Here is a 12,622-nt window from a genome sequence, read left to right as displayed (position 1 = left end):
ATGCAAGAATTTTTATCCTGTCATGTTACAAAAATTTATTACTCACCCAGTATCATAAAGGAATTGGATCAGACAAGGCTTCAAGATAAAATTCTTTCTGAATTTTTAAAGGATGAAATCAGTACTTCTGCATTCTTTTTCTACCGTAATTCCATGTCTGATTTTCAGCAGCTCATCTAGTACCTACCTTCTGTACCTGGTCTTTTACAAATGTGACTTTATATTACAGATAATATAAAGTCAAATTGTAGATAATAACAGGCCCTAAATCAAATAATTTGGTAAATATTATTTTTTCCTGAAACTGCAGGAATGCTATTTATAACAATATATTCCTTTCATTCAGGGATTGCATATCATTATTTATTAGGTTGTTTGATCCAGAACATTAAATCTGTAACAAAATCTCAGCTGACAGAATGGATGTTTGTCTTTAAAAAAAATATACTCACTATTGTTGGTAGTTAATAACAAAAGTTACGTTTTCAAAGAAAACATCATGCTTTGCTTTGGCTCCTAATAATTTTTTTGTGCAATTTGTATTCCACTCAGTAAAATTAAATTATGTTTTTGGGATTATGCTACAGCATTTTATAAGCTAATAATTGTGAAACAGCTGTTTTACCAAAATGAGCAGATAGTTTGAAAGATGTAAAGAATAAAATAAAAAGTACATCACATTATACACCTTTCAGTTGCAAATGTGACCAGAATACTGTTTCTGTTAAAACTTCTAAACCCCAGAACTTTTACCCTTCTTCAATTTTCCACATAATAATAATAATAATAATAATAATAATAATAATAATAATAATAATAATAATTCTCCAGGCTGCTCATATGTTTTATATTATTAAACCTTTTCACTATTTTTGCAAAACAATTAGAAGTTGCTCTTAACCATAGTTTTAAAACTCCATCAGGCAAGGTATGAGAAAGAGCAAACAACTCATGTTAAGCAGAATTTATAGGACACTCACAGCATTTAGGAACGTGACTCATGGGTGCTTTGGTATAACTTCAGTTTGAGATTTTGACATCCGCTCATGACCTGCAATTTCCCCTATAAATATTTAACTGAGAGCACTAAAATAAGAAATGAAGTTTTAAATCCTCCTTTGTCATTTCTATTGTTGTGACCACATTTTAGATGCCCCAGCTAACTTCAGTAACTCCAGTATTAACATGAGATTTTGTCATCCACAACAGCAAAGTAAATGACCTTTGAAAGGCTCTGATGCCTGAAGTTTATGGTACTGTGAAGTTTAGTATTGGCGTAGTGCGTGCATGTTCTCTCCCTTCTCCTCAGAGATTTGTTTAAATAGAAGACAAAACTCAGACGGACCCTATCATTTTATTTCACCTGCTGTTCTATTCAGACCATATATTCACAAATTATTTTTACTTACATTTAATTAAGGTTTAAAAGCTTCAAACAGTATTGTCTGTAGGATTGCAACAGGATAAATAAGAAAAAATGTGAAAGGATACAGGATATTGGTATTTTTTTTTCTTTTCTTTTCTTTTTTACTATATAATTAGCAATGTGCATTTTGTAGGACAGGAAATTAACAAGGCAAGCTGTGACTAGGTACTGTGAGACCAATTGGAAGATAATAATTAAAATTATTTTAAATAATAGTATTTTAAACATTCTTATACTGTTACTGGGATTTGCAGTATACAGTGTTTAAAAAACTTGAATTGCATAGTCCATGTCACCAGCACACTTTTCATTAAACTTTACAGTCTTGACACACACACAGAGTTTTCTTTTACTACCTTGATCCAAAAACTGAAATAATGCAAATTTATATATAAGAGTCATAAGAAAAAGATTTATTTTGATTGTGGATGTTAACTATTGGTCTACATAATTTTTGTTTGTTTTAATTACGGATGAAAATGAATATGTAGTATAAGCTAGCAAAGTCCAAAATCTGATAACACACAGACAACAAATCTCCTTTTCTAGGAAGGGGAAATCAGGGGAAAAAAAAGATATCGAAATAGCATCTGAGCACACAAAGATAAATACCTAAAATGCAATAAAAATTGAGAATAGGAGAAAATAAATTACATGGAACATATTACACGTAGTCTAAGACTGAAAAAAAGGAAATTGTTTTGCAGGTTTAACAATTTATAAATATCTCTTGGAAGCAGAATTGCTAAAATCAGTTAGAAAACCGTCTTACTAAAAACTGTACTGAACTGCTCATATGTCTATATCACTATTTCTTGTATATCTATAGTCAAAAAAAATGATTTGCTGTCCTAAGAACAGGGGTTCTTAAGAACAGGGGTTCTTAAGATTATGTATTCTGTTAAGATTCGTAATTAAACACTAAAAGTTCTGCAAATACAGCAGAGAATTCACAGTGCTTGTGATGTTAATTAATTCAAAAGCACAATGTCAACTGTTTTTGAAGTCTGTTGATTCTGTTATAATTTAAAGCAAAACACATTAGATAAGTTTTATACTTCAAAGTAGCCCAACAGATCATTAACAACATAAAAAAATCCAAAAATTTTGAAGAAAAATCCTTAAAGGAAAATGTGTCTGAAGCTTCAGGACAGGTATTTCTCTGAAACACAGTTAGTTGGCCAAACCATCAAATATCCCAAATACTAGGAAACAAGGCTACTCAATGTACAAATAAAAATAAAGATACATATTCAGAAACACACTGCTACAGTACAATGACTGACATAGCATGGATCCAACTGCTAACCATGGGTATAACCCAGGCTTGTACGTACAATGCCAGAGACCTGTCTGAGTTGATAAATCAGATTCTATCCTTTTAAAGATGTTTCTTTCTCCCCCTTGCCTATAATAGTACAGTTCGTTACTTATTCAAAGCATGAATCCTCCTATACTCAGATCCTGTCCCTTTTGGCTCTGTACATCTCCTGGGAGTGCAGAATGATTCAGTGGTAACTTAGTCATTTGCACATTGTACAAGATGATTTTACTGAAGAGGAAAAAAAATAAAGGCTGTACTTATCATTGAAACACTTTGTGTTAAATAGAGATAATTAAAGCATCAACAATCAATCTATTTCATGTTTAATTAGCCCCTCTTTCATCATAATTCCTTACTGAAGGTCAAATGTGGGTCACTTTTAAAACTAATTGCAAAGTATTTAATATAATGCAAACTGAGAACAGAAAACTGAAAGACATTTCTGGACACCTTGAACCAAACAGTTTTAAAGGTACATGTCTGAAAGAAGCCGGCAATGTAAATCTTTATATTTTATTATTCTCATTTTTTTCCTCTACATTGGACTAGAGCTAACATAACATTATTATTTTTATTATTATACTGTAGGATATTTAATAAACTGAAAGTTACGGATACACTTTATTACTCAAAGTTGTTATGTGACTTACTTAAAAAGCTGTCTTTGATCTAAGTCTATGCATGTATCCGTGTGTCTAAACATAAAAAGGTGATGTTTCCTTGCATGGTTAAACCCCTTAACGCATGAACTTTGGGTCCCATTAAGATGCTGGTCCATGTACATATTTATGAGGAAATGGCCCCATTTTGTTTATAGATACAATTCACATAGCTGATAACCAACTCGTCAAAATGCTTCTGCAGTGCAACTCACTGGTTAATGTTAGAAAGGTTATTAACAGATTAACTGACTACCATATAAGAAAAAGTTTTCTAAAAATAATTTTCAGGTATTCCACTTTCATGGAAATTAAATTTTGGTGAAATCTTTGTAAAACTAGCCTTGGGTCCTGTTTCCTCCTCAGTCATGGAACATCCCAAGTCACTTTTATGACAACAGGAAATGCATTCAATTTTGACTAGTGTGTCAGCACACTCCAGTATGCAAATGTTTTTCTTCACTAAACCGTATATTTCCAATGAGAAAAGGCATAGGGATAATTCATACAGGATTACAGAATTGGCCAGGAAGGAATATACTCCAAGAAAAGTTACAATGCTGCTCAGTATTGGTTCTTCTAATTCTACTGATGGCAACCTGTATCTCTTCGATAAATAAATAAAATAAAACAAATGCAGCGTTTCAAGTAATCACTGAGCATTGTTTGTTGAGTGAAGCAAGTAAAGGAGAAACCAAGAGAAAATGATGGGAGAAAAAAAAAAAAAACATACGAACAGGCTTTAAAAGGCCGATCCTTCAAAAATGGATCATTAACATGTTAATCTCAGTAACGATGAAAAGTTTCAACGAAATAGACCTGCTCACATGCCATTATTTTGCATGGTGAAAGAAGGTGTAGAAAACAGTATACATTAAAAATATATATTTGTAAATAATATGAGAAAACCTATAGTTGTTTAGAATTAGAAACTATATTTTAGAATTACAATTAAGGATGCAATCCCCCAGGTTGCTAAGTGATTGCTGTTATTCAATGACTTTTCCTTATCTTTGTCGTTATTGGAAGTTAATAGTACCCAGGCCCCTGACTGGCAATGTGCAGCACCTGGAGGGTTCAGATTTAAAATCTACAATCCAGGAAAGCACTTCCTTAGACTCATCCCGATTCAGCAAAACCCTTCTGACAAAACACAGGTTTAAATTTTGGCAGGTGATTAAGACCTATGGAATACTAGGGGATTTAAACATTAGCTTCCAGATACGTAAAAAATTTACTGAATGGGGAGAATAGCTAAATGGGAGGCTAAAATAATATTTCAGAGAGTAATACGATGGGAAAAAAAAAATGAAAAAGTTTCAAATAAACTTGCAAAAGATCTAGATCTTTTAGAAAAGTGATGGTGAAATGTTAGAAGTCTTGAATAGAATTTAGTTTTAAACTTCAAAATAAAATACTTAAAGGAGGAGAGTTACAAATTGTTTTTAGCTTTCTCCAATGAGTTTCTCCTATGAAGTAGTATCAAACAAGAAGTATTTGGGAATTCATGTAATGTAGGCAATGCACTACCTTAAATCAGAATGAAAACAGCTTGCATTCACTTGGGCACACCAATCAGTCACCTAAGTAAAAATTTTTTTTCTTGACTAAGATACTGTGTGTATGTGGAAGTATCAATTAACAATTCTAATTACATTAATGGAAAATGACTATTTCTCTCACCTCTAGTAACAGATACTTCCAGCTGTGTCTACTTATTTATTTTAAAACTTTATTCGCCTTCTAATGTCTCCTTAGAGCATATGGAACTGTCAATGAGTAAATAAAGGCAACCACAGAGATTTCACCTGATCTCCCCATAATGTTCATGTTACTATGCCATTGTCTCTACTTCATATGGACAGCTATGTTTCATATGAAACACTGTGATACACACCACATCATACTAATTTATCTGCAAAGTGCTTCACATTTCTCTCTCAACGTGCTGAACAAGTGTTCCACGTGGTTTGGGTGTTATAAATGCTAATGTGTTTTGCCTGATAAACTGAGAAATGCTCCACTGTCAATGTTTGAGAAGTGAAAAGTCTACATACTATTTATGCAAATACTTCTTAATGTGTATACTAGTATGCAAAAGCATGAACAAAACTATATAAATGTCACTCAGCAATATGCTGGCAACTACCCTCAGGAAACTGGTAACAGAAATTTTATGCCCGGCAGTCTCTGCAGTTATTTGGAAACTTTCCTTAACTAAGTTAGGCACATCCTTAGCAAGCATACAAGTACGTTCAACATATTTAAAAATAAAAAGACATAACTAAGGCATTTAGAATATTGGCTATAAACTATTCAAGTAAACTTGCCTTCACTTACGAACTAGACATCTAGCACAGGAAAACTATCAACACTGAGGTTTTATACCAAAATGGATAAATAATGGAGCAATTCAGAATGCATTTCTTTCAGCTTGACCGCTGCAAGTAAAAGTATAATAAAGTCTTTTTTCTTTTTTTTTTCTTTTCACAAATAAGTCTTCTGAAGTATCGTATATTAAAAAAATAAGTCCTTACAAAATGTTAAATAACCCAAAAATATTTTTAACATAACTTCAAGTAAGGTATTTAATCAAGCGAAATAGTCATTTGAATGTAACAATGTTTTACCATTAGTACATTCAGCAGGCAACCAATTCTCCATTGAAAATAAATTACACTTTTAACAGTTTTTAATTCATATGTTTAGATGATTTGCAGCAGCAACAAAGAAGTAGCATCTGATTAGCATTTGTTCCACTTCTACTTTGTTGTTCCAGTGTTCCCTAAGAAGGCATAATCTGCTATGGGCTTAATAAGCCTTACTAGATGGAAGCTTAGGAACTTTCTCAATACTTTGTATTTTATACAGGCTGTATTTTTAAACTGAAATTACAATGTTCTCCCTAGGAGAGAACTGATGAAATGTATCACCCAGAAACGACTGTGTCAAATGTTCTACAAAACATCTGTGTGACACACACATAAACAAAAAAACTAGCAGATAGCACATCAGTCACACATTTTTGGTGATCTGGAAGACTGTGTGGCTGATACAATTCGTTTCCTTTTACAGTATCTTAAGTATTTCTGAGCAGAATGCAAATACTGGTTACACACCATAGAACTTCAATTGTAGTAGTCTAGCAGACGTTTCAAAGCATAAAAAATGTCATAGTGTACCATATTTGCATGTTAATAAGTTGAAAAAAAAGCATTTTTGTCAAACTAGTCAGAATTTTCCTGTTTTAGACTTGGCTCTGTATTTGCATGAATCAGCATTCATTTATCTGGAGATTCTTGTGTAACATACGCTGTAGCTGAGGAAACACTCAGAATATTATCTTATGTGGAAGGAGGTAATGGGAATCACCAAGTGTTAAATATCTATCTTATTTATACAGCAGCCCAAAAAGCGCTCCCAAGAAGAGAAATGACTTCTGTTCAGGCTACATATGTGTCTTACAAAATAAACAAAGCTTTCATTTAGGAGCTTGTTTCTCCGCTGCGCTATCCCTGTATTATTTCAAGGCTTGTAGGGAAGTCCCTGCCGCTACCGCTTCTATACTGCTGGGGTTCACCGAGCCAACCTCCACCAGCACGGTGGAGATCAGAGACAGCCGCTTAGGGCACCGGCGAAGGAAGGCTCACCTCGCTCTGAGAGGTCTCAGGGAAGTCAGCCTCTCTGCAGACATAGCTGTGCACCAGCTGGGCTGGCAAATTAGGGCCCCTCAGTTTGAATTAAGTAATTTGATTTGACGTACATTAAAAAAAAAAAAAAAAAAAAAAAAAGAGGCCTTGAACGCATGCTGGGGTCCGATTCTAAGCTCACTAACATTTATGTGTGTTCAGAGCAACCGCTGAACATCAGTGAAATCTCCGTGATGTAAATTAGAGCACAGATAGGCTTTTTAGAATATTTAAGCGTTGCGATCCTAATGAACGACCTGGTAATTACAGCCATTAACGTTTCAGCGCGGCGGCTGCAAATCCACTCTCACCCACCGCCTCAGCAAGCATCAGGCCGGCAGCAAAGCCCCAGTCTCCCTCCCCCCCCCCCAAAAAAAAACCCAAACTTTCCTCCCACCTCGCCGCCCCTGCTGCTCAGCCTCCGGTGCGAGCCAGGCCGGGCCCGGGGGCGGCAGAACAGCCCTCTTGGGGTTCGTGCCCCCCACCCCGCCCCCAAAACGGGCCCTAAGGAGGTGTGAGAGCCCACAAGCAGGTTATTTCGGGTTTGCTCGCTGTCAGCGACGGCTGCCTGCAGCCCGCCCCCGCGGCCAGCTGCCTGCTGGGGGGGGGACGCGGGGAGTGGGCTCAGCACTCGGGGGGGCGCCCCCCGCCGGTGCGGCCGCAGGGGCAGGCCGGTGGGTGGGTGCGGGGAGTACCCCACAAAAGTTGATAATAAAGATCTCTGACTGTCCTTCCTGCGTGGTGTGCACCTGGCTGGGGGGCATGGGTTGGGGGGGCTACTGGGGGCTGAAGGGGTCGTTGCGCCTGGTGGTCGTGTGTGCTCGTGTATGGGGGGGGAGGCGGGCACCGGCGCTCCCTCCTCCCGTGTGCGCGTGCCCGTGCGCGTGTGCGCGTGCCCGCGCGTGCCGGAGGCGTGCGCGCGGCGCGGCTCCCTTACCTGCTTGCCGTACTTGCTGCTGGCCTGGCAGCTGTACTCGGAGCAGTGGTCCGACCCGATGGAGATGTTGTCGCCGGCGCCCACGAAGGTGTTGGCCGGGGGCAGGTCCTGCACGGCCTGGTGCTTTTTGCCGGCGGTGGGGGACTGGGGGTGCAGCTGGACGGTGGGCAGCGGCGAGCTGGACTTGTAGTGCCTGGCCAGGTCGGGGCTGCCCGGGCCCCCGTTGACCGAGCGGTAGCGCCCCATACCGGGGCTGTCCGAGAGCTTCTCGTTGACGCTGTCGTAGCGCTGCCCGTTGGGCTTGGAGGCTTCGACGGTGACGATGCTGCTGTAGAGGGGCTGCTTGCCCTTCTTGCCTTTCTTGTCCTTCTTGGGCTTCTTGGCCTTGTCGTGCTGCTGCGGGGTGAAGAAGTCCTCGTGGTCCTTCTTGCCGGCCTCGTAGCCGTGCTTGCCCTTGGAGCGGCAGTAGCGGGCCATGACCACCACCAGGATGAGGAGGATGACAGTCATGATGCCGGCCACCACGCCGATGACAATGCTAAGCCGCTGCTTGCTCAGCTCGTAGCTGGGGTCGCCGGCGATGTCCTGGGCCAGAGGCGTGTGGAGGCTGCGGGCCACCTGGCTCTCCACCACGGTGGCGTTGGACAGGCTCTCGTTGACGAAGACGTGGAGCAGGGCGGTGGTGGACTGGGGCGGCTGCCCGCTGTCGTTCACCTGCACCACGAGGCGGTGCAGGCCATAGTGCTTGGGGGCCAGCTTGCCCACCAGCGACACCACGCCGCTGGCCGGGTCGATCTCGAAGAGCTTGAAGGGGTTGCCCCCGACGATGCTGTAGTTGAGGTCGGCGTTGAGGCCGGTGTCGGCGTCGGTGGCCACCACAGTGGCCACCACGGTGCGCATGTTGCTGGAGGGCGGCAGCACAGTGTAGGAGCTGTTGCTGGGGAAGGTGACGGCGGGCGCGTTGTCGTTCTCGTCCATCACGAAGAGGGACACGGTAGCGGTGGCCGAGCGCGGCGGCTCGCCGCCATCCACCGCCTTCACTTTGAAGGTGTAGCTGGTCTGCTGCTCCCGGTCGAAGGAGACGGTGGAGTAGATGGTTCCCGTGTCGTTCTCGATGGAGAAGATGCCGGCCGCCTGGTCGTGCTCGCCGGGCTGGATGGAAAGGCTGAGTTCGGCGTTGCGCCCCTTGTCGAAGTCCATCACGGTCACCATGCCCACGGGGCTGTTGGGCTGCAGGTTCTCCTTCACGTAGAAAGTGAACACGTCCTGCATGAAGCGCGGCTCGTTGTCGTTGCGGTCCGCCACCCGCACCACCACCGTGGTGGAGCCCTGCAGTGACGGCACCCCCTTGTCCCGGGCTGTCACCTGGAACTCGTAGGTGTCGCGCTGCTCGCGGTCCAGCACCGCCTGCACCGACACGTCCCCGGAGTCGGGGTCGATGCTGAAGATGCCGCCCGGCGTCTCCGAGGAGAGGGGCGAGGGCTCCAAGGAGTAGGTGAGCTCGGCGTTCTTACCGCTGTCCGCGTCCGTGGCCACCACCGTGGCCACCCTCTCGCCGGGCAGGTTGTTCTCCGGGAAGGAGACCTCCAGCACGGCCTGGCCGAACACGGGAGGGTTGTCGTTGGTGTCGGCGACCCGCACCAGCAAAGAGTTGTTGCTGGACAAGCTGGGGCTGCCCGAGTCCACGGCCACGATCACCACGTTGTAGTCGCGGACCGCCTCGTAGTCCAGAGGGGCCGAAGTGTGGAGGAAATACTTGCGCTTGTTCTGCGGCTCCCCTTCGCCCTCGCTGGCCGGCTTGAGCTGGAAGGGCACGTCGCCCACCACGGTGCAGGTCACCACGCCGTTTTCACCCTGGTCCCGGTCCGACACCTGCACCAGGGCGATGGGGGTGTCTACCAGGACGTCCTCGGCCACGCTGGCCACCCCGTCCCGCAGCGGGATGCGCCCGATTTTCCGGATGTCGATGGTGGGCACGTTGTCGTTCTCGTCGCGGATGTTCAGCACCACCGTGGCCTTGTCAGTCTTGGGGGGCTGCCCGCGGTCGCGGGCCATCACGGTGAAGCGAAGCTGGTTCACCTCCTCCCGGTCGATGCGGTGTAAGACGCTGAGCCAGCCCGAGGTCTCGTCCAGCCGCAGCAGGCGCCTCACGGACTCGGTGGCCGCCCCGAAGACGTACTCAATCTGCCCGTTCACCCCCACGTCCAGGTCGGCGGCTCGCAGCTGCAGGATGGGGGTCCCGGGGCTGCTGTTCTCGGCCAGGTCCGCCTCATAGACGCTCTTCTCGAAGCGGGGGCTGTTGTCGTTCACGTCGGTGATCAGCACCCGCAGGATGGCCTGCGACGAGCGCGCCGGGTCGCCGCCGTCCCGCACGCGGAGGCTCAGCTCGTAGGAGTCCCGCTGCTCGCGGTCCAGCGCCCCCTTGACGATCAGCTGCGGCTGCTTCTCCCCGTCCAGGGTGTCGGCCACCTGCAGCTCGAACACGCTGCTGCGGGCCGCTGCATCCGCCTCCTGCCTCCGCTTGCTGCCGCCGGGGTAGAGGGCGCTCTCCGAGCCGGTGGGCGCCGACCCCCCCCCGCCGCCGCCCCCGCCGCCGCCACCACCGCCACCGCCGCCGCGCCGTCCGCCGTCCCCGCCGGGCTCCTGCAGCAGCTCGTAGCGCTCGATGCCGTTGCGGCCGAAGTCCCTGTCGGTGGCGGTGGGGAGCAGGTAGAGGGTCCCCACGGGCCGGTTCTCCTCCACGGTGAGCGTGAGGACTGGGGAAGGGAAGGTGGGGGTGTTGTCGTTGATGTCCAGGATGATGACCCGGCCCTCGAAGAGGTCCACCCAGCTCTGCGAGGGGCCGATGACCGACACCTCGAAGTCCAGGAAGCACTCATTCTCGTCGAAGATCATCTGGCACTGCGGCAGCTTCTCGCGGTCGATGCGCCGCTCCGTGGTGCTCAGCTCCCCGGTCATGTTATCTATCTTGAGGTAGTCGGAGCCCGATTCAAGGCTGAATGTCACCTCTCCGGAGCCCGTCACGATCCCCAGGTCGGCAGCCACGTTGCCGATGCGGATGTCGGCGGGTCCCTCCTCGGCCAGCCGGTACCTCAGGAGCTGCTTGGCCGCTGCCAGGCTGACCCAGAGCGGCGGAGGCAGGAGGAGCAAGAAGCAGCAGCAGCAGCAATGCACAAAGCCAAGGAGAGTCCGCATCTTCCTCATCTTCTTCGCACTGAAAACCCCCCTCCTCTCACTCCCACCCGCCCCCCAGTAAACTCCCCTGGTAAGCCAACAGAACAGCTGAGCGTCCGAGGTGATCAATTATAAAATCCTTCTGCTTCTGGAAACTTATTGTCTCATGGCTGGTGCAATCGGTGGGCAAAAGCCTGCTGTTGGCTCCTCTGCTGCTCTCCCTGCCTTCCAGTTGCGATATACTTACAGTTCACGGGACAGTGTATTTTGCTTTTTAAAGATTCATCTCGGCAGATAGGATGGGATTTTCCTCCTCCTCCCCCTTCTCCTCCTCCTCCTCTCTGATTTTACTGTAATCACTTTGCAAGGTTTGCAATAAAAGCAGGAGCAGCACTGTGCGATTTGAAGCCCCCCAGGTCGTCTTCTTCGACACTAGAGTTAACTACAATTCACACACTCTCTCTCTCTCCTCTCTCTCTCTCTCTCTCTCTCTCATCCGTTTACGACCAATGCATTAGCTTTATTCTTTCCCCTCTCTGCACACACAGTAAAAAAAAATGTGATTTGCTTTATTCAAAGGGCTTGTGTCCGGGAAAACTCCAAATCCTTTTAGCAACGGGCAGTTCTTTAAAAAATATATAATAATTTAAAAGGCAAAGAAAAAAATATCCCAATAATGTCGGTAGCTGCACAATTGGTAGAAGAACCCCTTGTATTACAGAGCAGTCCATAAAATATCCCCTTTGGTTGGCAGAAAAGCACCCAAATCCATCTTCAGAGATCGCCTGAAATGTTCAGCTCTTTCTCCGGAGAGGATTTTTTTTAACAACTCTGCGCAAGGTCATTAGTCACAAAGCAACGATACAGAAACTGCAGAAGCCTTTTGCCCGGAATTTGCAAGGCTGTAGATATGAACATACACACACAACAGTCCCAAGTTTGTTTTTGCATCCGCAGTTTGTGTGTGTGCCTTACCTGCATTTGCACTGCATGTGTTATAGCAATCTGGATCTGCAGCACTGAGAGCGATTCACAAATGAGATTGCAGTCTCTCTCTCTCTCTCCCTCTCTCTCTCTCTCTCTCCTCTTCCTTCCCGTCCCAATGCAGGTAACCAGATCTGAACTTGATCCTTTCAGTTCAAAGGTTAGCAACAAAACTATGTGTCCAAAGGCGATTATTGGTCTCTCGTTAATACACCCGGAGCGGAACAAGATGTAACTGGATCCCCCACGTGAATTAACATAGATTCTGAATTACATCCATATAAGCGGAATGGCAAAGGGGAGGGGAAAAGAGCCGCGGCGCGATTAAAAAAAAAAAAAAAAGGCAACAAAAAAAAAACCACGGAGTTCTATTTGCAAATAAAATTATATCAGTCAGTTGTTTCCTGTGATCTGCACCGCCACGGTGGG

General features: G+C 45.2%; 1 protein-coding gene across 8 annotated transcripts in view; it reads right to left on the bottom strand.

The window, feature by feature from the left end:
* Nucleotides 1-12,506, bottom strand: part of PCDH7 (protocadherin 7) — a 280,634-nt gene extending 268,128 nt beyond the window's left edge. For all 8 annotated transcript variants that reach the window (XM_048051142.2, XM_048051143.2, XM_048051146.2 and 5 more), the window contains exon 1: nucleotides 8,036-12,506. In XM_048051142.2, the coding sequence (XP_047907099.1) occupies nucleotides 8,036-11,239 (3,204 nt within the window). In that variant the 5' untranslated portion in view covers nucleotides 11,240-12,506. The remainder of the gene's footprint in view (nucleotides 1-8,035) is intronic.
* Between the last annotated feature and the right edge of the window lie 116 nt (nucleotides 12,507-12,622).

This window comes from Anser cygnoides, chromosome 4 (genome assembly GCF_040182565.1).
Source record: "Anser cygnoides isolate HZ-2024a breed goose chromosome 4, Taihu_goose_T2T_genome, whole genome shotgun sequence".
Classification (NCBI taxonomy): Eukaryota; Metazoa; Chordata; class Aves; order Anseriformes; family Anatidae; genus Anser; species Anser cygnoides.
This window is presented reverse-complemented; position numbering and strand designations above follow the sequence as displayed.